This window comes from Ailuropoda melanoleuca, chromosome 5 (assembly GCF_002007445.2).
Source record: "Ailuropoda melanoleuca isolate Jingjing chromosome 5, ASM200744v2, whole genome shotgun sequence".
Classification (NCBI taxonomy): Eukaryota; Metazoa; Chordata; class Mammalia; order Carnivora; family Ursidae; genus Ailuropoda; species Ailuropoda melanoleuca.
The window spans coordinates 97,417,332-97,445,076 of record NC_048222.1 but is presented as its reverse complement, the minus strand read 5'-3'; the positions used below and the strand labels follow the sequence as shown (position 1 = coordinate 97,445,076).

Genomic DNA, 27,745 nt, shown 5'->3' with positions numbered 1-27,745 from the left:
AGCTTGGCTCATTTTATAAGTTTTTGTTTTTGCTGGAGGTGAATTGAGGCTATGTCACTTCCAGGTTATGGAAGTTAAACTGTTTATATCTGAAGACATATTCAATTTATTAAGTGCTTGTGTGGGTGCGTGTATGTGCATACACACATGCACTGACATCACAGATTATATTAAACCAGTCATAAGATTCCCTAAGTGTATCTTGATTAATGCTATTCTATTTTCCTGATTTAAACTTGGGGTAATAAATTAATATGCATACACATACATGCTTAACAGAAAAGTTCAGAGAAAGTAGTTGAAGTTTGAGGAAAGTGAAAGCTTAATGGACTGACAGAGTACTAAATGTTGGTGTTAATGTAGGAAGAATGTGCTTTCTAAGAGAGTTGCTCAATTGATTATGTAAATAAATCTTTGCAGATGACTGAGAAGGTCATGAAAAATGCTGGAGCATTGACAGAAGTGAGGGTATTAGGAAGGAGTCTCCTTATGAGGTAACGTGTGTTTGACTGTGTCTTAGTAATTCAAATTAATCATTTGATGATATGGTGTCTGAGGTTTACTAGTCCAAACAAAGAAAAAAAAAGGAAAGATGAAGGAAAAAGAAAAATCTGTTAGACTTCTTTCAATTTATTCAGTAATTGTTTCTGCTGACCCTGGGCAATGAGTAATGCACCGCAAATGTTCAGTCAGTTCTCCCATAGTGCCCTCCAGACAGAGCTAAAGCAGTGAAATTATCTGGTGTTCCAGGGTTGACACATAAAGCCCTTGACAATAAACATTAAATTAAATGTCTTAGCATTGAAGTCCTTGGAAATAAATGCTGAAATGAATATCTTTATCTTTGAAGGAAGAGGAAAAAGTGATACACTAGACACATAAAATTAATACCTACTATTTTTGTTAGTAACTTAAGAGGGATAACATGTAATTATTTTTTGATTTAAAGATTATTGTCTAGCTAAGTTGTAATACTCATCACTGGAAAAGTAGCAGCTGTGGTGGTAGTGTGTGAGTGAAATCTAGAAATGAACCATTAGAGGTAGGATCCGAGATGTCAATTAAAATCAAAGTAATTTCCTCGGTGTGTGTACATGTGAGTCTCTCACACAAATGGGGTGGGATTTTTCAGTAAATTAAGTTGTACAGCCAGTGTACCCATGAACTATAACTTAGAATAGACATAGCATCACACTACCTATGGTGTGTCCATCAAGACAAGCTACGATGTCCTTGTTTGCTGACGACCTCTTGATACAAGCTGTAATAAACATCTTTTTCTGTTTAAGTCATGTGGAATTGCTCATATTTATCAAAACATAATATAGATTCACATTAAACACTTTAGAAAAATGTTTTAAATTCATGGTGCATACATTGGGAGCGCTCAAAACCCTCCAGTGGCTTCCCATGTCACTCAGGATAAAATCTGAAATCATTACCATAGCTTTCCTACATGATTTCAGCATGGACTGTCTCTCTGTACTAATTCCCTCTGGTCTTCTGAGAGCTTTTACTAACCTTCTATCTATTCCTAAAACATACCAAGGCCACCTCTGCCTTTGACTTTTGCTCTTGCTGTCCTTGTATTGTGAAATGCCTGTTTCCCCATTATGTATCTGTAGAGTTCAGGCATTTGCTTCATCAAGGTCTTTGAAATGTTATCTTAGCGGTGAGACCTTCTACCCTCTATATCCTGTATCCTATTTTATTACTTTTCTAATTTACCTAACTGTGTGTGACATTCTTATTTGTTTGATAATCATCCCCCCTACCCCAGCTTCCTACCACCACACACAAATGCTAGGATGTAAAGTCTATGAATCAAGGATTTTGAGTATATCCGAGCTTCTTCCTAGGGAAATAAAGATTCATTAATTCCTATTTTTAAAACATTACAACATAAATTTTTATTGAATTATTTTTTTTCTTAAGCAATCTATTCAATGAAATTTTTGAGTACTTAAATCAGTTGACTACAAGTAGGTGGGTTCTAGACTTAATTTTCCATTTAATTTATTCGGCAGTATTTTTTGAGAACAAATAATTACTTTGAAGACTTATATTTCCATCATACGATATTTGTGTCCTGAAATGTGAGCAGATATTAGTGGTCTCCAACTCATAGGTACAGAACAACTCCAAATATGTTTTATTCTGTCTTTGATTCTTAAGGTACTATGATACTTAGTTGATTTTGTTTCTAAGTTGTACAAATAGCTAAGAATTTTTAAAAAAATGTTTCATAATTATATTCCTTTGGCTTAGAGATGTACTAGACTTATATCACTTTTACACAAAGACAAACGTGACATATATTATAAAAATATATGGAAGGTAATGTATATGTCGTATATATATAGTATGTGTGTATATATATATACACACGTATATATATAGTATGTATATATATACATACACATGTATGTATATTTATATGTATAATATATATATGTATAGGTGTGTGTTATGTGTATTATTAGATAACATCACACGTATATACATCTATATAATATATATCTAACAAAATGATATAATGGAACTGTTCCTTTAGAAAATAAGTGAAAATATAAAAAATAATTTTCTCATCTCCATATCACATCTTAGATCTTCCCTGACTATCCTGTGATTCTTCATCACATGTCTCTCCTTTTTTTTTTTCTTTCAGTTTTTATTCAAATTCCAGTTAACATACAGTGTTATATTAGTTTCAGGTGTACAATATAGTGATTCAACACTTCCACACATCACCTGGTGCTCATCACAAGTGCCCTCCTTAATCCCTACCACCTATTTCACCCATCCCCCCACCCACCTTCCTTCTGGTGACCGTCAGTTTGTTCTCTATAGTTAAGAGTCTGTTTCTTGGTTTACCTCTCTCTTTTTTTCCCCCAAATCATTTGTTTTGATTCTCAAATTCCACGTGTGCCTGAAATCTTATGGTATGTGTCTTTTCTGACTGACTTATTTCATTATTTCACTTAGCATAATACACCAGTCTCATTTAATCTTTGTTGAATGCAGCATTTATCACTATTTGACAATTTTCTTCATTATCCTTTTATTGTTTGTCTCCACCCACTAGTTGTAAGATCCATGAGAGCAGGGAGTTTATCTTTCTTACTCCAATATCTAGAAAACCTGAAATAGTGCCTGGTATACTAGCATAAAGTGAGTTTTCAATAAATGTGTTTGAATAGGTAGAGGAACTCTAAGGTTTATTTTATCCATCATACTATGGATATGGACATAGTACTATGAGGTCAAGATATTTTCGGAGCCCTACCTACTTCTCCTTAAATAACTTAGAATTTCATTGTGGAAGATTTTTCACAAATAGGTCTCACTGAGTATTTATATAAGTTAAGATATTTATATGTGTTAAGACAATGCATTTATATGAGTTATTTGTATTTATTTGAGTTAATGATGGTATATTTATGAGTTAAGATAATGCTGGCCATTGTACCAAACGAAACATAATGGTTCAAACATGGTAGTTTATTTCTCTTTTGGATGAATTCTAAAGCAAATACTCTTGAATACTTAGTGGATCATTCCCTTCTAAGGAGTGTTTCAAGGATCCAGTCCCCTCTGTTTTGTGGCTCAGTTGTCTGACCCTCAAAAGAAAACTTCTGTTGTTATCAACAGGGACTCTTGATGCAAGGGGAAAGATCATGACAGGTCTTAAGGGAGGTTTTTATAAGTAAGGTGTGGAAATGGCGTACATCACTGGTGTTTCTCCATACTTGTAAGGCTTGAAGTCACTTATATAGGCACATGTGTAACTGTAAGGGAGGCTGGGAGATGTGGTCCAGCTGTGTTTCCTGGAAGAGAGGACACTGATGAGTAACTAGCCAGTCTCAGATATTTTATGGTATTTTGTTGTCTAAAGACCTTAGTACCTTTGCATTTGGATGTGTGGTAGCTTTTATAACTTTTAAAGAGTTAAAAACTACTTGTAGGTTAATGTTTTTAATTCTGTGTGAAGCTTTCTTTCCAAACCAACTGTTTATTATTATTATTATTATTTTCAAAAAGAAGGCAGCTTAAGGTTCTCCATAGATCCCCTAGGAATCTTTTTTTCCTTGACTTTAAACACTCATTTCCCTAACTCCATACTCCCTTGAGCATTTTTACAGCTGGGATAACTAAGCATAGTCCCCTTGGAGCTCATCAGAGTTGTTGTCTAATTGGTCACAGAACTTGGTTTCTAGTATTACCAGCAACTTCTCAACTCTCCAGAGACTGTTACTTCCATAGCACCAGTCCCCCTTGGTCCTGAAAAACAAGAGACTGAGGACTCAAGTTTTAGCAACTGGAAGAGATTATCAGTTTTACCATATGGATAATCACAAATTTTGTTAAAAAGTGTACTTATCAGCCTGGTTTTCACATTAGAAAATAAAGCTGTTCTTGTATTAGTGGAAAGTTCCTTTAAGGTGTTTACTGTTTAAATAAGGGAGAAGATAGGTGCAAAGATTGAGTTAGAATATGGCCCCAAATAGTAACTATCTAGAGTCAGGTACAAAGTAAAAAGGGTAGAGATTTTGGAGCTTCTTACCTGGAGGCTTTGGACAAGGCACTTGAGCTGTTCGAACTTCTGTCTCTCTAGCAGCATATGGACTTTTTACAAGTACATACCTCCCAAATAATGGCAGTAATTGTTCCTAACATGAGGAGAAAATGCACAAAGGGGTTTGGGACTTAAATAGATAGAATGCTACTGAGAAGATGCTTAAATTACCTGACTCAGTGCCAGCAGCTGCCACGTATTTTATTGACAGTTTCTTGGACTGAGTGATCTAGGCATTTTTTTGGAATCCCTTGGAGAAATGTATGCTTTTCAGATCGGTGGTTATTGATGATTGCAAATAAATTGAAAAGAAGAAGGGATTATATGTTGCATAGGGGAGTGGGACAGGGAGGTGGAGTGAGAATGGAGTGGCTGTCTCTTAAACCGTCGTAAACCTGTGTTTCTTAATAGGCAGCAGGACATTTCATTTGGCTGTATATCATGATAATTAATCCACTACCTCAGTATTTCTGTGGAAAACTGTATAGACAGTTTATTTTAGGTCCCAGATCAACATTTTCGTTTTGAAGAAATACAGCTGTCTTTCAGATGACAGATTTTCATTGGTTCTGGTATTACTTATAGAACCACTCTCACTATGCCAGGTGTCTTCCTTTAAGATGATGAAATTCATTGACTAACTTATAACTAACTCTGTGTATAGTGTGCATTATTTTTTTCTGATTATCAAATGTTAGGAAAATTATGTATCAGGCAAGGTTTAGTTTCTGCCAAAAATAACTACCAGAAAGGAGTTGGCTCTCCTCACATATTTTATGAGGTTCTCTCTTATTTTACATTTAAAAAAACTAAAAATACTCTTCAGTAAGAAACATAATGCAGAAATGACCTCAAGCAGTGCTAGCTTGGAATGCTTATAAGCGTCACATGATGGAACTGGCATAAAGGAGTTAAAGAAGCTTTATATTTTGCACAGATTTAATAATGATCACTTGATGTGTGATCTCAAAATGCCAAGTACTGGATATTGTCATATATTGTGAAAAATGAGTTTATAAAGTAAATAGTGAACGATTTTATAAAGAACCTACAAGACAAATGAAAAATCAACGTCACTAATGTACAGTATCACATAGAGATTCAAAAAAGTAATGTATCTCAAACAATTCAGAAGGAATGAAAATTCTGTTAGGATGCAGATGTAAAGTTTTAATAAATTGGTTTTATGAACCTGAGAGTAAAAAAATTATTTTAAACTAGTATTTTTCTGTATGATTTTAAAATTTGTACAAGAAACTATATTAATAAATTGATATAAGCAGCCATTTGACCATTTCATTAATATCCATGAGAGGTTTCAGGTCAACTACTTAATGAATAAATACATTAAATTTAAAGCTTACGTGTGTGTGCTGTGGAGCCAGATATCCAGAGCTGGAATCTTTCTTTACCGCCTTTTCACTATATGATCTCGGTGCAAATCACTTAACTTTCTCATGTCTTAGTTTCTTCCTATCTAAAATGGTCATAATAACACCTACTTCATAAGATAGTCATAAGAATTAAATGACCTAATATACCTGCAAGTGCTTAGATCTGCACCCGGCACAAAGGAACTCCTATGCAGGTGTTTTAATTATTGCCTTCTTTTTGAAAAAAAATGGGGCATAGCCTTACATTTTGAAATAATATGGTAGCTAAATAAGTTCATACACTTTCTCCTCATACTAAAGAATTCTACTTTTCTGTTTTGAAGTAAAGGTCATGTGGATTCCTTCCGTTCAGTGCTTTCATTCAACATCTAGTAGAAGGTTTTCTAAAAGTATTTGCTAAAAACATCAATTTACTAGTTTTGTTTGTTTATTTTCCTCAACAGAGTGTAATAGGTATTCTATTTGTGTGCACATTACCACTGTTTCAGAAGTGTAGGAATTAAGATGTGGTCCGTATATACAATGGAATTTAATCAGCCATCAGAAAGAACGATTACCCAACATTTGCAGCAACATGGTTGGGACTGGAGGAGATTATGCTAAGTGAAATAAGTCAAGCAGAGAAAGACAATTATCATATGGTTTCACTCATTTATGGAACATAAGAAATAGCAGGGAGATCGGTAGGAGAAGGAAGGGAAGAATGAAGAGGGGGTAAACAGAAGGGGGAATGAATCACAAGAGTCTCTGGACTCTGGGAAACAAACAGAGGGGAGGGGGTTGGGGGATTGGGATAGGCCGGTGATGGGTATTAAGGAGGGCACGTATTGCATGGAGCACTGGGTATTATATGCAAGTAATGAATCATGGAACTTTACATCAAAATCTAGGGATGTACTGTATGGTGACTAACATAACATAATAAAAATAAAAAAAAAAGAAGTGTAGGAATTAAATTTTAGATAGATTATAATTTACCCAACTGTAGCCAATCATAAGTTTATGATTCATTTATGTTACCAACCCCAAAAAACATGAGAGTGGCCTTTCTGCCTTGGGGTGAGAGCTAGGTTGCTACCATATCTCAGTAGCTAATTCTAACGCATAAAGGTTGATTTTTGGACAGAAAGCCATGTGAAATAGTCATGTGTATAAGTGTATCTTAATAGCAAGTCCTCTTTATTACAGCTTCTCTAAAACGTGATTTCCATGTAGGAAAGTAGCAAGGAATTTTTGAAATAAAGCATGACTAAACTTGGCACTTTGCTCCTGTTCAGTGATGTTTCTGTTCAGACTCCTCTAGAGGCAGTGTCCTCAGGATGGCAGGAGTATCGTATTGTGGTAAAGCCATACCAGGTTTCAGCATGTGTCTGGGTCAAATACTGCTTTTGCAGTCAAACATCATAAGACTATACACACAAAACATGAACTCCCCAAGATATTATCACTTTGAGAGAATTCTTAGCTATGACAATTTGAATGTTTATGAAAGAGAGTAATTGGACTATAAGCATATCATGATAATGAGGTTATTTACTTTACAAAATTTAGTATAGTATTCTAAGCAGTGAGCTCCTCCATATAAACATATGGTTTATTTAAAAGGTAAAATATAGACTGGGGGGAATATATATCATAAGTAAACTGCTATAATGGTAGTGTTAGGTATGACAGTATCAAAAATAAGTCAGGTTTTTTTCTTTTTTTTTTCTTCATTGAATTTGAAAAACATCTGACCTAAGGTGATGGAGAACCTTGACTGGAAAGATGCCAGAGGGAATGAAAAGGAAGAGAGAGGCATCAGTAAGGTAGATTCTGTAGTTCACGATGATTATTTCATTAGTCATTGTATTATGTTATATTCATTTGATGGAAGAAACTAAGGTACACAGAAGTTAATTAACTTGTCCAAAGTTGCCTAGGAGGAGGTTGACCAGAGGATAACTCCATATACGTTGACATGAAGCTTATGTCTTTTGAGCCTGGCAGGAAGCTGGGAGAATGTTCTTATAAATTATTAACTTTTGTGAGGTTTCTCCAGTAGCTATAAAGCAAATTCTTATAGACCCACTCCTGTGAAACATAGTCATATCAACATTAAAAAATGTCTCCATGTTTTTTAATGAGAAATATAATTAGATCTGTTCGTTTATTAAATTATCTCATGACACTTTGGGGAAAACTGTTACTTGCTTTTGTGTTTACGAACAAAAGAAGCTGTGTATTGTGCAAATATCTTTCTCTTTGTGGAGTACTGATGAATGATGTAATCAAGAATAAGTTGGATCTAGAGCATATCATAAGATGTAAGGGAAGCAAAAATTACTTCTGATGAGTAATATTTGGGAATCCAAATGTTTACTTTTTCTGGTGTTCTTAAAGAAATATTAGGATTGAGAGATATAAAAATCGATTATATTATAAAGTGGCCTTTAAAATGAGCTACTAAATAATATTCCTGCCTATTCAAGCTGTATGTAGAAACAGGTCAGAGAGTGTCAGGACTAGTAGTATCTGAACAGATGAATCGTAAAAGAAAAATAGGGTGTGTGTGTCATGTGTGTATACAGATGCAGAGAGAAAGAAAATATGAATTACTTTTAAAACACAAATTGAGTTCTGAAGTGAGTAAGGGAACAGTGTTTGTAGCTGGATGATTTTGGCCACTAAAGGCCTCTCAATAACCCACTGGTATCATCTTAGATTCTAGCTATAGTGGGAATTCTAGACCTGGAAAGGACCTGTGTCTTACACAGCATGTGTGTGTGGTAATTATTATAGCTAACACACTTCTATCGAGATTTCTATGTGCTAGGCCTTACCCTAAATGCTTTATGCCCAGTCATTCATTTAATCCTCACAACATAGGTTTCCAATAAGGGATGAATGAGTAGAAAATATAAGAGACTGCATTTTCACTAATATCTCAGAGAAAAATAGGAAATGTGTCCAGTAACATACCAACTCTTTCTTGCAGAACTTGAAAACATGAGCATAAAGAACTCTCATAAAACTCCAGTGATGGTAGGAGGAAAACAATATTCATTTGGGTAAATTCTTAGGAATACATCTTAATATAAAGTTAGGTTTGGGTCCCTAAGTACGATATTTAATTTACGTTAGATAGTGTTATGCAGGGTAAAGGGAAGATTACATAGATTCCGACAATTAACCCAAACCTTGGGTGTTTTGTTGTAACTATTTCTTGAAATAAAGTGATTCTAAAGGTTAGTTGGGAAATTTTTCAGTTAAATAAATCTCAAATATTGGTGGCAGTTTTTTTTTTTAAAGATTTTATTTATTATTTGACAGAGAGAGAGACAGCCAGCGAGAGAAGGAACACAAGCAGGGGGAGTGGGAGAGGAAGAAGCAGGCTCATAGCAGAGGAGCCTGATGTGGGGCTCGATCCCACAACACCAGGATCACGCCCTGAGCCGAAGGCAGACGCCTAACCGCTGTGCCACCCAGGCGCCCCTTGTTTTGTTTTTTAACTATTGGATTTCTCAGCAACCCCCTAAGATAATAATAAGAATTGTGAAACATGAAATTCTAGTCCATTTCCATTACATGTCCAGTAACATACCAACTCTTCCTTGTAGAGCTTGAAAACATGAGCGTAAAGAAGTCTTTTGTGGGGAGAGAAGGAAAGGGAAGAAGGCAGCCATCTTAGCCTCTACTACATTATCACCACTTTGAAGAATTTTACCATTTCAAAAAGTGTTGACTTAGTGGTGTCAGAGACTACAAGGCACTCAAACTCATTGCATTTATGTTCAAAATGGAATTCATTTATTAACTAGTAATTTTATAAATGCCAATTATTGGACTAATTAATAAATCGAAGACTATCAAATGCCTATTCATATATGAGACTTAGGTTTTTTTGTGTAGAACCTGTTTACACTTAATTGTTGTAACATCCCTTTTTCTTCCAAAAAAGAAAACAAAACAAGTTATTATATAATTGATATCCAGATTATATGAAAGTATGATGAGTTTTGTTTATGCTCATTTTATGCATTTAAGAATCTGATTTTAGTATTATCCTACATTTTTTATGTAGTTAATAGTGTTTGTGGTTAAACTATGATTCAGTCATTTGCCTAACAGAAGTTTGTGGCGATTATGATCCACAAGTACCATATTTTTAGGAATATAGGTTGCTTGATCCAGGAAGAATTTAAGCAGTAATACATTCATATATCAAATAGTAAAAATTTTTAAATGATAAAAAAATATGAGACCCCTTTAAATTGTGTTCTTAATTGTGAAACATATTGGTATTAAGATCAAAATGTAAAATGTGTTAATTTCCCCTTTAGTTTAATTATTTAATTTTATTCAGGTAATTACTATATATAGTCCCAACTTCAAATATTTTTCCTATATTTTGAACAGTTTCAGCTATAAATGGTGGCCAGAATCACAGGATAATTCACAGCCCCATTTTAATCTGAAATTTAATGAAATAGGATACTGATAGTAATTTAAATAGGCACTGAGTCAAGCCTAGAAAAATCTGGAATAAATGAATCTTGTTGTCTTTGGTATATTGTGCCCTTTTTCATATATTTTACTGAGACTAGGAGTTACTGCCTCCCTGGGGATTCTGTGGTATCCTTGTTGACCTCATGTTCAAACATGGGTGACTGTGCCAGTGCTTGTCCCCTGACTCCCAATCCCTGTCTAGTTCATTTGCCTCTTGAAGACCCATTTCCCCTAGATGTGGGCTCAGGTCTCTATTCTTTTAGAGTATTGTGGTTGGCTGGGTCAAAGCAGTGCCTTTCAGACTCTTCCTTTAAGGGAACAACTTCCACAACTTCTCCCATTCTGAAACCTTGGCTAAGGTGTACTGTCAATAAAATTTAGTCATGATACTATTATTACCAATCTTTGAGGAAAATTTTTAAACTTTCTTAAACGTGGCATCTGCTCTAATATAAAGAAATATTCAGTTAATACTAAATCATGTATGTATTTACTCTGAGTTTAATATAACATTTCATGCTGTTCTGCAAAAAAATACAGGTGGTGGGGGGAAAATAAAAGCCATGTTTTAAAAAAAAGTGTTTGATTTCTTTTTCTATTGTAGATAACACCTGTTTCAGTGACATTTTGGGTAGTAGAAGTTACATTTGGAATTGGGACTGTCTTATTCCCCTCCATGTTCCCTGGCCCTAACAGTCTGACATACCAGACACTCAATAAGTATTTATAAAATAGAATTGAATTCTTAAGAGTGAAAATACCTTTTTTCTTTTTAAATACTCTTTCTGGGTCTTAGCCTAACATAGCTATGTAATTCTGGCATCTGTGGCTATAAGCTAGCATAGATGAAGAGATTGTGGTATACAAAGGCTGGATCCATGTGTGTTCAGGTAGATTTAGAGCTTTGTAGCTCTTAGTACTTTCCACACAGTGAGTTCTTAGGGAAGATGACCAGCTAATGGATATTGAAGAGAAGAGAGTCCTATGAGACTTGAATAAATAAGTGTCTAGTGAGTAAAAATTCATTAGATAGTTTTATCTTCATTTGACAAATTTAATTTTAAAAAATCACACTCTGTGGCACGTGTCAACCTGAGTCATGTCTATAAAAAATAATCAGTAGAAATCAGTTTATTGTTCTATAATTATATGTATTGATTTTTGCCTTTTAAAATCACTGAGCCATTGAGTAATGTTTCCTGGTTGATTTCTGTGTTGAGTGACTGAATTAAATGAAAATGTAGATGATGAAGGATATTTATCCTGGTTTTGGACACATTATTTTAATATTTTATATTAAATATTTATTTAATTATATTTTATTTATATTAAATTATTTATTTATATTAAATAATATTAAATATTTATTTAATTATTTAATATCTGATATCTATCTTAACATGCAAAATCATAGTCATTAGTACATCTTGGCAAATTTCCGTCTTTAAATTGTTCCTAAAGAAATCCTGCAAATATTTCACCATTCTACACTATGGATAAATATATATATATTCTCATATTTAGAACTCTCAATTTAGAATTATTCACCAGTCTATTTCTTATAGAGGAATTGTTATTCTCCTAAATTTTAACTAATATTTCACAGCATTTTCATTTATCAGTTTTTTTGAAAGACAACACTCTTAGTGAGATATGTCACGTTTGCAATGATATCACACATTTGAGTAAACATCTCACTTTTCTGAGCTCCTCCAACATGTTTTTTGTCCATTTATTTGGCATCTAATCATATACCTCCTAATAACTTAATTTTTTAAATATTTTATTTATTTGAGAGGGAGAGAGCATGAGCAGATGAGGGTGGCAGAGGGAGAGGGAGAAGCAGACTCCCTGCTGAGCAGGGAGCCTATGTGGGACTTGATACCAGGAGCCCGAGATCATGATCCGAGCTGAAGGCAGACACTTAACTGACTGAGCCACCCAGATGCCCCCTGATAACTTTATTTTTAAGCCTTTTCTTTGTATACCTTGTCTCTCATGAAGTCAAAAATATTTCTGTATGATTGTATTTCATATTATTAAATATCATAGTCTGTTTATTGAGTCAGATCTGAACAATTGTGGGATATAAATGCATTTTGCCTCTTTGTTTGAAACTTTGAGGTATTAAAATTCATTGGTTGTTGTCATAAGCTGAATCACCTCCCTTGGGAAACTTATTCTAATCTATGGAATGGCATCTTGTTTTTGGAAGGGGAGAAGGGATGAGATCAAAGGAGAAAAGGGAATGTTGCTAAGATAAACTCTTATTTAAGTTTTAACATTCTTTATTATTATTCAACAGCTAAGCAGGATCAATATGTAGGGAGGAAATAGAGAATGTTACCGGTATTGCATGATGTCAGCATACATTTTGAAATGCCAAGTGTATTACTGGCCAATAGTATAATAAGTGGGATAGTATAGATAGTGCCCTTTTTTTAATTCAAAAGAACTGGTGATAACTTATGAGAGTATAAGATTCTTAAGGCAATGTTTTCTTAGAGTCTCATTCACTGACTAGCACGTAGTAAGAGGAAAAAGACTCAGTAAATAATTTGTTGAATAGACAAATATATGGATTTTTTTAAAGTTTTATTTATTTGAGAGAGAGAGAGAGAGAGCAGGGAGGGGCAGAGGGAGAGAGAATCCTTGAGCACTCCCCACTGAGTGCTGAGCCCAATGCAGAGCTCGATCCCAGGACCCTGAGATCATGACCCATGCCAAAATCAGGAGTCGGTTTTTTAACCGACTGAGACACCCAGGCGACCTGTGGATATTTTCTTTTTCAATATATTTTCTCTGTTATGTGGGGAAATTGTAGAAGCACTTGAGGGATACTTAGTGAATCTGTTCCATAGAAACTCTCTTATTTAGGGTAAAAAATGAACAAATAGTAAGTTGATATGTATGTGTATGTGTATAGATAGGTAAATGTTGTCCATAACTTTCTCAAGTCTAAGTTCTTTGAAGGCGTTCTTTTCTGTTTTCTCCATAGAGCCTAGCACAGTTACTTGTATAACAATACATTTTGTCAGTTCTAAAATGCTCACTTTTTTTTTTACTTTTTTTTTTCTTTTGAGAGAGAGAGACAGGACCCGTGAGCAGTGGGTGGGAAGGGGCAGGGGGGAAGGAGAAAGAGAATCTTAAGCAAGCTCTACGCCCAGTGCTCCACGCGGGGCTGATCTCAGGACCCTGACATCATGACCGGGGTGGAAATCAAAGAGTCCGAGGCTTAACTGAATGAGCCACCCAGGCACCCCTTTTCTTTACTTTTAAATAGTATTTGGGCATATAGGAACCTCAAATCTGTTTTCTTGTTTAAGCTGTTTCTTGCTACAAAGCTGCATTTGTGGGGCTAACAAATAATAGTAGACTGATTTCCTCAGTGGTGTGTAATTAGAAAGTTGTCACTCACTGAATTAAATGCTCACCCAAGTAAACACCTCCAAACCCACCTCTTTAAACAGTGAATGTAGTATTAAGGTCATTGAGTACTTTAAAATGTATTTTGTGATTTTTGATACATAGGACAATATTTAGTAATTTGTGAACTTGAAAAATGAAATATTCTTCCTAGTACTCTTGGGTAAATGGTATGGAAGAGTATAATAAAATGTTTCAATGCCTTAAGAGTTCTTGATTCAAATTGTAATCCTGTCTCTCCTGCTCCTTCCATAGCTTCCTGCAGATTTCACAAAACTACACCTTACTGATAGTCTCCACCCACAGGTGACGCACGTTTCTTCTAGCCATTCAGGATGTAGTATCACTAGTGATTCTGGAAGCAGCAGTCTTTCTGATATCTACCAGGTAAGAGCGTGTTTTCCTTGTCATTTGCTACATTTTTATGTATTCCAAGGAGTTTTATGACTCTTAATTGATAGGATATATAAAGTAAATATATCTGTGTATATTTTATGTACATATACTGTACTAAAACTTAGGGGAAAACTGCAGAATTGTGCTATAAAGTAAGTTTTTCTTATTAAAATCTTGAGATTATTATGATTAGATCATTGGACTATTTTTCTTGCATTTTTAAATTATATATAGATTTAGTTATGTGTATAAAATAAATTCTTATGATACTGGTGGATGGAAAAGAAACTAGAACTATGGAATTCCAAAACTGTTTTAAAAGCAAAATAATTTTAATTGTTAAGGAAGAGTTCATTGGCTTAGAATATGCAAATTTGGGAAAAGTGACTAAAATAATGCAAAAAAGTTCTGTGGAGAAGTATTCAAATACTACCAGTATGGGATTTTGGATGGTTTCAAATAAAAAGAACAGAGTACTCACTTTATAAAGTATAATTCTTGACTTCTTAGGAATTGTGATATGAGATGACCATTGAAGTACCTTTCTTTAGAAACATTATAGTATTTTAGGATCATTGAAATATTCAGGCAGTGCTAAGTTTCTATTTAAAAAAAAATACTGAAAGTAACTAAACAATTAGAATACCATCAGGGCAAAAACATTTAGGTTCTAAATTTAGTAGATCTTAGAAAATCAGTTTTGTTTGAAGGAGGTAATAGGTATATACACTTTCCTATAATTTAGGGATATTATAGAGCACTTACTAATAATCATAAGACACAAATGCTATTATTTGCAGATTAAGAATTTATTCTGATTAAGAATTTATTATTTTGCAATAAGAAATATCTGGTTCTTTAAGGTAACTTTAAAAAATTCTAATTTGACAGAATATCAAATGCAAAGATAGATACCTTGCAGTAAGTGTTAACTTATAATTAAATATTTAGGAAGTAATCCCATTTTCAAATGTTAGAGGAGGAGAAGATGGTGGATAAGGGTAACTTTGCTCTCCTCCCTCCACCGGCCAATACTGCCTATTTTTAGAAGTTGGTTTTTTAAAACATTTACTCAAGTATCCCTTATCCTAAAACTATGAATGGTATAACTAAAAGCTGTGCTTTATAGTAACTGAAATATCATGATAGAGCCCTTGTCTTCTAAACTTTGAGATGCTTGTACACTTTAAAGATCTGCAGTGGAAACACAGCTTGAGGTTATAGTATATACAAACCTGAATGGAACTGCTAGAAGGCAAATTTATAAGAATTTATGAGAATGAAGTATGTTGTTCAAATAATTTATTGAGGCATATTCTGAAGGGAATTCTAGCTTAATGTGGCTAGGATAAGTTCATGAGGAAATTCTCGATAGTACAGAATGCCTGAAAAATCTAGACTGTGGGTGAGAACTCCAAATTGCTCTGACTTTTTCTTGGGGTATATAGATGGAATAGAGGGTCCCTGTATATTTTGCTTCACTTTAGTTGAGTTTCAAGGATACTCATTTCAAATTTGATGGTAGGCATGTAGCCTGTTAAGTTATATACTTCATAAGGAAAAATCCATAGGTGTATCTTAGGATTTGTTACTAGCTATACAAAGCTTAACATTTAATAGAGATTCCCAATAGACCATTTCCATTATCGTTAAATCAGAAGTTCTTAGGTTGAGAAGGAACCTGACAGATGGACCTGGGTCAGTAACCAGTCTTGTATTTGAATCCCCTACTGCTTTGCTTTGCCTTTTTCTTCTTTTTCTTTTTGTTTTTTATGTTTTATATATTTTTTAATGTTTCAAGTTTTTATTTAAATTCTTGTTAGTTAACATAGAGTGTAATATTAGTTTCAGGGGTAGAATTTAGTGATTCATTACTTATATACAAAGCACAGTGCTCATCATAACAAATGTCCTCCTTAATGCCCATCACCCATTTAGCCCATCCACCCCCCCAGCAACCAACCCTCAGTCTGTTCTCTATAGTTAAGAGTCACTCTTAGGTTTGCCTCCCTCTCTCCTTTTTTTTTTTTCCTTTCCCCAATGTTTATCTGTTTTGTTTCTTAAATTCCATATATGAGTGAAATCATATGGTATTTGTCTTTCTCTGATTGACTTAATCTACTGCTTTTCTATCAGTGAAGCATCCAGTTTATTCTTGAACATTTCCAAGGATGGACAACTATCTCTCATGGAAGTCCATTTAATCTTTGTGTAATTCTGACTTAGGAGAACTTTCTCCTAAGTCAGAAAGTTGTCATATTGAGGTGAGTATAAATGCTTATGAGATGGGCACATAGAGATTAAAATTGAATGCTGTGTACCAGAGAGAAAAGGGTAGAATAATATTTCTGAGAGGGTAGGAGGAAGGGAATTCAAGAGCAAAGTGGAATAACTAGCTTTAAGAAGAGAAACCTTCCTCTGTTTTAACAGGTATATATTTATCATGGTGGGTTTGGAGCAGGGAGTTGAGGGCGTCTCTCTCTCATGGCTTCAATTTTTCTCTCTGAAGAGGTGAGTTCATTTGTTGAGAGTGAGAGGATTGGCAGGTTGAGAGTTTTAAGGAGAGAAGTTTTGAAATAGAAGTTTCAGGGAGTAGGAGAGCAAATTGACTAGAATATGGAAACTCAATTGAGATGGTGCCCTCAAATACAGAGTAATTTCCCTCTGTCCTGTTAAATATTTTTTTTCTACAGCAAGCAAAAAGAAAGCAAAGACTTGGCTTCACCCAGTCCTGGAGTTTTATTAAATGACTGTAACACAAAGACAGATGAAGCAACATGCCAACCTCTTTTTAACTGCTGAGCTTTGTTTTTGCATGCCTTCTGCCTGGAATGTTTTCTCCTAGGTTGATGCTTTTCTGCCTTCATTTTTAAGTACCGTCTTCTCAGTTCTTTCCTTATTACCTTCTGAAAAGTAGGTCCTACATTTTGGTTCCTTTTATGGCTACTCCTTTTGTTTAGACTCTGATTGAAATGATTATTGCTTTCTATGTTGAAGTCTGCTTACTAAGATGACGGCTTCAAGAAAATAGGAAACTTCTCTGTCTTATCTCCATTTTCTCTCTAGAGTCAGGAAATTGTGGGCATTCAGTAAAGATGTGTTGAATGAATGTGATTGAAATATTAGAGTTTATAAGCTGCTGGGGTGAAAGCTAGACATAGAAGGTGGTAGAGTCTTGAAGACTGAAGGTCATGCTTGAGTTGAAGGGGTTATCTTGGAAACAGATGGAAGCGTTGAAAGTGGAAGTTTGTTGGCAGTGGAAAACAGAATGCCTAAGTTGATGATATGAGATGGTGCAGTTCTAGCCATGATAAGATCCTGGCTACATAGGGTGATAATCAGAGCAGTAGCTTGGTAGACTGGAAAGAGTTGTTCAAAAATAGATTAATAGAATAGAGAGGTCAAGTAAAATGGAATTCATGTGTAAGGACGTAATATGTAATAGAGGAATCCTCACAAATCAATGAAGATGGATTATTCAATAAATGATCTTTGGGGCTGAGGGGAGTCACTTTATAATCTCACTTCATTTTTTTGGTTTTTATTTATTAATTAATTTATTTATTTATATTTATTTATGAGAGGAAGAAAGAGTGCAAGCAGGGGAGGGGCAGAAGAAGAGGAAAAAGCAGAGAATCTCAAGCCGATTCCATGCTAAGCACAGAACCCAATGTGGGGATCAATCTAATGACTCTGAGATCATGACCTGAGCCAAAACCAAGAGTCAGACGCTTAATCAACTGAGCTACCCAGGCACCTCTGTAGTCTCACTTTATATCATAATTAAGATTAAATTCCAGATAAACTAAAGAGCAAACTCATAATGGCATAATCATCAAAAAAATTTAATAATTAAAAGATCATTTGAGACAAAGATTTAAAGTCAGAATACAACTCACTTATGCAAATTAGTAAGAAAAATACTCAGTTCACCATATAACAATATTCAAAGGACAAGAGTAGGTAATTTGCAAAAGAGTACATGTAGATATCTGTATCTTAAAAAAAATATTTCGAAGCATATTAGTAATTGAGTATATGAGGATTAAATATGATATTTTCCTGTCAAATTAGCACAGACTTTCTTACTTATAATAAATATTTACAGGTAGACATTCTTACACCTGTTAGGATTATCGTTTTTGGAAAGAAACCTAACAATTTATACTAAAAGCTGTAAAATTGTTCCTGTCTTTTAGGCAAAAATATATTTTTAAAGCCTATTTGAAATTTAAAAAATTGATGTGTAAAATTAGAAACAGCATAACTTATAATATAGAAACTAAAATTATTGCAAGCATTATACTTATTTCCAAATATTTTTTCATACTTTCTACATATATATGGTTTTGTAGGTAGTTCCTACTCGTTGTCTTGGTTAAATTATCATCAGCATTAGCATTCAATATAACCTCCTTCTAGCCTAAATTTATATCAGGGTCTGACTTAGGTGCTATTTGGGTTAAATATGTGTGTTCGAAATTCTGCACAAAATTCATGTACATCAATAATGCTTATTAAGCAAGTCTTTCAAACATGAGGATATTCATGGTATATTTAATAAGCAAAAACTTTTTTCATAAGTGATTGAGTACTTGATAAAACATGTAGTAATTATTTTTATTTTAGTTAAATTAATGCTTCTCTGGAGCTTTATGGCATTTAGTAACTCCTCTGTTCATTTTTCTGGTGTCCTTTAAAAATCCAAAATAATCTCTTAAGAACTGTATTCATAATACAATATATGTAGTCCCTTTTGATTTCAGTAAATCATAGAGCTTTTGGCATTGATCTGAAAATATTACTAGTTTTTTTTGAGAGTATTACTATTTAACTATAATGTACACCTAAATCTATAATTTAGGACAGGAGTTATTTGCCTAACTGAATCTTTCTTCTTGCTTCTGAGACATATATAATCAGATACTTTTAAAATATAAAGTGCCTGTGTGCTTATCTTTATTTAGAATTAAAGGGTTTAAAGACTAGCATTAATCTTAGTATAGTTTGGAGGAAACTAGAAAATAGCAAGCATTTTATTTATGTTTATATATAAATATATTTAAAATTTTATGTTTTATGACTTAGCAAGCAGAAAACATTTCATTGCTTTATTATATTTGAACTATTTTTTAGTATAGTTGACACAGTGTTACATCATTACGTTAGTTTCATGTGTACAACATAGTGATTCCGCAAGTCAATAAATTATGCTGTGTTCACCACTAGTGTAGCTACCATTTGTCACCATACAATGTTATTACAGTACTATTGACTATATTCCTTATACTGTCTGTAACTTTTATTCTCCCAGCCTATTCATTCTGTAACTGGAAGCCTGAATCTCCCACTCCCCTTCACCCATTTTGCCCATCTTCCCAACCCCCTTCCCTCTCTGGCAGGCATCAGTTTGTTCTCTGTATTTATAGGTCCGTTTCTGTTTTTTGTTTGTTTATTCGATTTGTTTTTTAGATCCACATGTAAGTGAAATCATGTGGTATTTGTCTTTCTTTGACTTATTTCACTTAGCATAATACCCTATAGGTCCATCCATGTTGTCACAAATGGCAAGGCAAGATCTCATTCCTTTTTATGGCTGAGTAATATTCCAGTGTGCATGTGCCCACACCATATCTTTATCCACTCATCTGTCAGTATACATTTGGGTTACTTCCTTATCAAGGCTATTGTAAATAATGTTGCAATAAACATAGGAATGAATGTATCCTTTTGAATTAGTGTTTCCATTCTCTTTGGGTAAATACCCAGTAATAGAATTATTGGATCATATAGTATTTCTATTTTTAATTTGTTAAGGAACCCCCGTACTGTTTTTCACATTTACATTCCCAGCAACAGTGCACAAGGGTTCCTTTTTCTCCACATTGTCGCCAGCACTTGTTATTTTTTGTCTTTGTGAGTCTAGCCATTCTGACAGGTGTAAGGTGATATCTCATTGTGGTTTTGATTTGCTTTTCCCTGATGATTGATGATTTAACTATTTTCTTTATGAAGACAGTCTATTGAGAAAACTGGGCAAAGTATTATAGTGCAGAGTATTTACTAGTTTGTATTGGTCGGACCTGATTTTCAGTCCCAGTACAATTACTAGGTTTGGTTTTGTTTACACTGAACAATTTGATTTTCCTAATGTTTTCTCGTCTGAAAAGTAGGAGTAATAATCCTAATTTGCCGAATTGACGTGAGGATGATTATGTAGCAAACGCATCTACTCTAATGCTGGCTGCGTGGTAGTCATTCAGTGTAGGATCACTGTTTTTGTAATTATCACATGAACCATTTAGCCTGAATTTAAATCTCAATTAGCCTGAGACATTTTTTACAGTAAGAGGTTGCAGTACTTAACAGAGTTTTGGGTTTTTTTTTAAAATTCTGCCACTATAAATTGTGTGTAAGCTTCACTACGGGTATGGGAAGAGGCAAAGATATGCCAGTGCTGATGTAAAAAAATGTGTCCCCTTGAGGAAGGGACTGACACTTTTTTTAAGATTTTATTTTATTATTTCTTTGAGAGAGAGATAGAGAAAGAGAGCATGAGTGGGGTGAGGGGCAGAGGGAGAGGGAGAAGTAGACTCCTCACTGAACAGGGAGCCTGACATGGGGTTCAATTCCAGGATCATGACCTGAACCCCCCAGGTGCCCCAGGAAGGGACTGACTTTTGAAGTAGCTGTAATGAGCTTTCTTTTCTTTCTCCTTATTTGAGTCAAGAATAGTCCTGTGAGGGGAGCCTGGGTGGCACAGCGGGTAAGCGTCTGCCTTCGGCTCAGGGAGTGATCCCGGCGTTATGGGATCGAGCCCCACATCAGGCTTCTCCGCTATGAGCCTGCTTCTTCCTCTCCCACTCCCCTTGCTTGTGTTCCCTCTCTCACTGGCTGTCTCTATCTCTGTCAAATAAATAAATAAAATCTTAAAAAAAAAAAAAGAATAGTCCTGTGAGTGGGAAGATATCTCTAGTTTACTGATAAAACTAGGTTCATAGAGGTTAAGTAACTTTGCTGAAGTCACACTGTAAATAGTAGAGCTGAGATTTGAATAATTAATCTGTGAGTTTATTCGTTTAGCAAATATAAATTCAGTAACTACTAGGTTCCAGGCACTCCTTAGCTTAGTACACTTCTCCTGTAGACCAGTTTGTGTTTGTTCATTAAACTTTTAACTCCAGTCTCCAAACATTTCATTGTTCATGAAACAGTAATATTATGGAATTAGTAGACTCCTAAATAACTGTTTCTCAAGTTCTATTTAAATGGTATTATTAAAAGGAATCCTGTAGGGGCACCTGGCTGGCTCACTCAGTACAACATGCAACTCTTGATCGCAGTCAGGGTCGTGAGTTCAAGCCCCCATTGGGCCTAGGGCTTACTTAAAGATTAAAAAAAAAAAAAAAATTAAGAGAATTCTGTAGTATTTTAAAATATAATGGATATTTATTTTAAAAAATAAGTTACTGGCTTAGTGAATGTTATTTCATGAATAATTTGTTTAAGGGTGGAATACACATAATAAGAAAACAACTAATGATCATTTACCCAAATGGGGTGGACGGGTCAGTTTTGAAGAGATTAACCCAATTCCCACTTAAAAGTCTTTTTGTTCTGGGATGCCTGGCTGGCTCCATCAATAGAGCATGCGACTCTTGATGTTGGAGTCCTGAGTTCAAGTCCCATGTTGGACACAGAGCTTACTTAAAAAAAAAAAGTCTTTTTGTTCTATTTAAGATTTAAATATAATTCATTTAAATGACAGTAATGATTTCTTTGGGATGGTATGAAATATCTTTTTTATCTCTTACTGTATGTTAGATGTTTAAAAATTAAAGAAAAACTGTAAGCTGTATAACTATGTTATTTAGAAGTTTTTTTGTTTTGTTTTCTATTTCTGTCTCCAATAGTGTCCCTTCTTCACTCCAGGCTAATATTAAAGAATATATAGAGGGAGGACTGATTGTATATTTGAAAATATAAGGTGATGAATAATAATCTTCAGTGTTAAGACGAAACTGGGGTGCAAATGGAAGCGTAGCACACATTAGCACACTGTCACATTTCTAGATTTCAGAAGTAAGGTGGTGATCATAACAGGTTGGCCTAATTTCTCTGACCACGGTCTTGGCGTACATCATATCAAATTCTACCTCAGTTTCATTCTACAATCTAGAGACAATTCTGTGAATTCTGAATTTTAACCAGGAGTGTGCCACAGTTGATTCTGTGGTCTTACTGCTCTCCCACCTAGAGCACCTCTGCTGATAATGGTCTTAACCCCCGCTGTAATATTTATTAAGGCCATTACTTAAAGAACTTTTGTAGATATTAGGTGTCCCATTTTTAATTATTCTGTCTTCCTTAGGTATTCTGTCTTCACTTATTTTCCCCTAAGGTTTTTCTTACCATGTTTGTATTTTAGTTCAGGAAATTGTACCTAAAGAACTAAACATGTGATTAAAATTCTTTTTGTTAAACTTTAGAAAATATTAACACCTGTTTGTATTGCTTCAAAAGGTAGGATTAAATCTTATGTTCAGCAGTATAAACCAAGACTTGAGAAAAGTGTAACTTTGTTGACAAGAAAATAATAAAATTTTTCTTTAAATATCGACTTAAGCTAAATTACAGAAAAAGTACAGATCCTTATATAAGCCACACTCATATGTAAGTATCTGTTATAAAGAGGCAGATTAGGTGTGGTTAAGACTGTAGAGTCAGTTCCTGGGTTCTAATTTTGATTCTGCAATTTATCAGCAACATGACATTGGAAAAATAATTTCTCTTTACCTGAATGTTTGAATAGTAATAAAAATCCATAATGGCACTTATTCGTAGGGTTGCTTTGAGGATTAAATGAGCTAATATGTATAAAACAGAGCAGTTCCTGCACAGTGTAAGTATTTGGTGTTAGATGATGAAGGTGGTGATGATGATCAGGCTCAACATTTTATGTTTTTATCTTTTGTTTTTAATGTGCTTTTGCCTACTCTTAAATATGTCTTTATTGTTTTTGGAAACCACGTGGACTGCAAGTTATTCAAAGTTAGTAAACTTTATAATACATGTTTTCTACAAAGGTAATGGTTTTAAAACAAACTGGTTTCAAGCATTTAATATTTTATTTGGCAAAACGTGTTTGTGATGTTTAAGACTTATGCAGTTAATTTTTTTTTAAAGATTTTATTTATTTATGTGACAGAGAGACAGCCAGCGAGAGAGGGAACACAAGCAGCGGGAGTGGGAGAGGAAGAAGCAGGCTCCTAGCGGAGGAGCCTAATGTGGGGCTCGATCCCGTAACGCCAGGATCACGCCCTGAGCCGAAGGCAGACGCTTAACTGCTGTGCCACCCAGGCGCCCCTACGCAGTTAATATTTAATTGAATTCACTTTTATTATGCTTCAACAGTGAATTCTGGGTATATCAAGGCCAATATGGTAACATTTATATGTATTATTGCAGTGATAATCACAACAGGCTATAGAATGACCTAAATAGGATAACTGTTCTAGCCTTGAGATCACCCAACAGAAGAGATCATTTTGAAATCTGCGACTCTAGTGACTAAGAAAACATTCAAATACTAGAGTTTGTCTCGACGGTCACCTGTGATATAGTCCTGTGTTGAGGAATGAAGAAAGAATGTGTTACCTGCAGGCATATGGTCTTTTAATATTTTTTGGTATTTTGTAGCTGGAGAGCGGACATCAGGATAGTCACACTAAAATGTTTCACGTACTTATCAAGTTACCTTTGATTTATGATTCACTTTTCCATAAAGACCGTCTAATAGTAGAGAAGTTGTTTAGTCTTCTTGGCATTAGTCGGTCCACACCTATTCTTTTGGGGAAGGAATTGCTCAAAATCATTGTTACCCTTAAGCTCTTAGCTTAAACCATTCTCTTGGAAAAATGGAGTAAAAACAAACACTGTCTTTTTCTTCAATCTACTGTTTCAAGTACATATGACAGCTCAGATAAGAAATCAGAATTATTGAGATAAGATCATTAATCCTAACTAGAAATGTAACAGGAGATAAAATCACTCCTATTTTGTTGAAGTAAATCCTTTTACATAGTGCCTGATGCATTAATATTTCTTGGTATTGAATACATGATTTGTTAGATTAATATACTAAAATTCTAATATTTCAAATTAGACTTATTTCCTTTGAGTACAAAACATTTACCTAAAACAGTTTAAAAAAATTGTTTTGATCTCTTTTAAGGCCACAGAAAGTGAGGCTGGTGATATGGACCTGAGTGGGTTGCCGGAAACAGCGGTGGATTCTGAGGACGACGATGACGAAGAAGACATTGAGAGGGCGTCAGATCCTCTAATGAGCAGGGACATCGTGAGAGACTGTCTAGAGAAGGATCCAATTGACAGGACAGACGATGACATTGGTAAGTTTGGATGAGAAAATGAACCTAAGAGCAATTTTAAAAAATTAGGGTAAAATGATCTGATAAAATAGAGTCCAAGAATAGTAAACTTTAAGAAGTTATTAATTTATAAATTGCCCTTGCATAAACAGTAAGTAGCATTTGTTGCAAAAAAAATTGAAAAGAATCAATTTTATTCATTTATGTTCTGGAGTCTACAAATAATAAAACTTCCTAATACAACCCTTCCCCGTGAGCCCCTTCTTAGTTTACTTTATGACAAAAAAATAATAAAAGTAGTCTTCCAAACAGTGTTACTTCTATTATTTTTCTTGTGAGCACTATTCCTATTAAGCTCATGTTTTCTGTATATAAATACTAGCCAATGACAATTGGTAAAATTGTCATGTTTGCTTCTACTGTGGTTCCATACCAAGATGGGACTGAGTGAAAGAAGACTACAAAATGTTGAGTTAACAGCCTATGAGCTTTGGGGGGTTGAGACTTTAAGTGCATCCTAAAGTTAGAAATTGAAGTGGCTTTGTATCTCTTTTCCCCATCCCTGAAGTTCCCTTTACCCACTTTCCTATCAGAGCAGGAGCTGACTATATAATAATGGTTGAGTGTTTGAGTGTGCCTTCTGCACCCAGCTTCTTCCTTACGAGGAGTCAGAGCAACTTCTGTGGATCATCTTTCAATCACAGGCCTGGAATCTGCAACCATCCTTGGCTGAGCCCAGATGATCTGTCCTACTACTCTGCCACTCTTTTTGGGCCAATATATATTTGAAGACAAATTAAAGGAACTGGATCTCTTGGGATTAGATAAAGGACAGTACAGGCATAGTTGTAAGTGGCCAGTTGCATGTGTTTTGAGGGAAACAAACATGGTGAAGAAACTCTTTTACTACTTACACTATATACCCATGCTAGAAAATTAAGGACAAAAATACAACAAGTAGTATTAGACATTTAAAATATAATTTTAAAAGTTGTAGGAATTGCTAAGTATTTAGGGTGAATATCACGTGTTGGTAACCATTCATTCATTCAGCTAATGCGATTGAGCGCCTTCGATGTGCTGAACGTGTTTCTAGGTCCTGGCAACTCAGTGGGGAGCAAGGCAGGTAAGGTCCTTGCCCTGTTGCAGAATAAAGTGGGGATTAGGGAGTGATGGAGGTTGGGGAATGAACTGAACAGAAATCTGTTTTAGGAAGGAATGGCTGGTAATGCCCTTAAATTGAAGAGCTCAGACCTGAAGGAGGTGAAAAGAGGAAGCCACCTTTGTCTTGGCCCCCAGTAAATAATGTGTTCTGCGTTAATCCTTTCTGGGTAATTTCTGCTAGAGGAAGGGACTTAATGGCTTCACAGATGTCCACCCTTGACTCCAGACCATTTCCTTCTCTACCACTTCCACTCCCATTCCAAAGGTGCTGGCAGTTCATAAGCCTTTTGAGGGTTCTGCAGCATAAATGAGAGTGGTTCTGTTTTACCTGCTGAAAACACTGGGTTCCGCTCTCTCGTGTCTGATACCACATACACATGCATTTGGTTTCAAGTGTCCAAAGTTGTACTTCACCGTCCTATTCTCTTTGTCCTTGCAGACTTCTTTTCAAAAATCTTTTTATTGTAGTTTTAAAGAGAAAGTGAAATTGGAAGTATGTTCAGTTTGCCATCTTAATCCAAGATCCTTGTTTATAGGGTTTTTTTAATTAGACTGAACATTGCTTATGATGCTTATTGATGTGGAAATTATTCTTTTGTAACTTAATATATCATCTTTTTGAATATGTTCATTTTTGCATAGTTATAAAAGAAAATAGTGATTATTAAAAATGTCATTCCTGGAAATTTAAAATTTTCACTTCATATCTAAGAACCTTTCTTTTCCACAATTTCTGGAAAGCAAAAGCTATGCTGATTCCTACAAAAGAATACAAAGCTATCTTTTTTTTTTTTTAATGGGCTTGTTGATATAATCTCCAGTGAATAACATTTACTTGAATACCAATTTACTTGTAAGCAGCAATGATTCTGATGCTTGCCTCCATCAGATATACTTTTATTTAAAATAATAAATCATTATTATTAAGGCCTCATGAGTGTTGTTTGGCCTATAAGAGATCTTGTAAGATCTTATATTCTAACTCCTCAAAACAAAACCACGTGTGAGAACTCTTGAGCTCTTTTGCTGTTACTCTTGTTAGATCTTAACTCGTCCTCCAGTGTTTAGTTACAACAGACACCTTTCATATAAACTACCAACTTCTATTTAATTGATGATTTCTCTGCATGCCTCTCTTCCTAACCGCCTTCCTCTACCCCCACAAAAAAGGGAAGGAATGATGTGTCTGGGTTGGGGTGAGGGGTTTAAGTTGAATCAAATGAAATTGCTAATCTTTGATCTTATTTTAAAAACCACAAGAATTTTAAAAATTTGCGTTTGGATTCCCATAGATTCTTGGATGTGTGTATCTCTGTTTCGGTGCTTTGAAGGAAGGGACTTTATTGATTTCTGCTCTCCAACTCATAACTTTGTATGTCCTCAATTATTGAATGGTTGTGAATTTAATTTTTTGTTTTGATGCCTTGATACATTAAGGTAGAGACCTACTTCCAAGATCCTTTCCAAAGAATTCTTTTTTCTCCCCTTTAATATGCCATCAGAAAAACTCCACAGATTTAAAAAAAAAATCTTAATAGTAATCATTTCTTATCTAAAATTAAACCAAAGCAAATAAGATAATTTCTATACTGACGTAGCTCGTGGTGTCTGTAAGTTGATTATCTGGCTCTTCTGTGTGTCACACTGACTAGAAAAAAGTCTTGAAAAAAAAATTTTTTTTATAAACAGAAATATTCCTTTCCTAACAAAATAAAATAGTATTAAATAATATATTATTCTAATAGATTCTTCCAAGCAATATAGAAGAAAGAAGTCCTGCTTCTCCAATCCATGGCTGCTTCTTTCCATGTCCAAGGAATTATCTTATTACTCATTACAGGCTCTGAATTCCTTACCTCTGTGCGATGCCTGTGGCATTACCAGAGTTTATTTTGAGTCCTGATAGCCAA

General features: G+C 34.6%; 1 protein-coding gene across 16 annotated transcripts in view; it reads left to right on the top strand.

The window, feature by feature from the left end:
• Positions 1-27,745, top strand: part of RAPGEF2 (Rap guanine nucleotide exchange factor 2) — a 231,490-nt gene that overhangs the window by 168,114 nt on the left and 35,631 nt on the right. For 8 of the 16 annotated variants that reach the window (XM_019802220.2, XM_019802221.2, XM_019802225.2 and 5 more), the window contains 3 exons: positions 7,713-7,778; positions 14,140-14,271; positions 24,515-24,692. In XM_019802220.2, coding sequence (XP_019657779.1) covers positions 7,713-7,778; positions 14,140-14,271; positions 24,515-24,692 — 376 coding nt within the window. The remainder of the gene's footprint in view (positions 1-7,712; positions 7,779-14,139; positions 14,272-24,514; positions 24,693-27,745) is intronic. The other 8 variants (XM_002921668.4, XM_019802224.2, XM_034661433.1 and 5 more) reach the window with 1 other exon arrangement.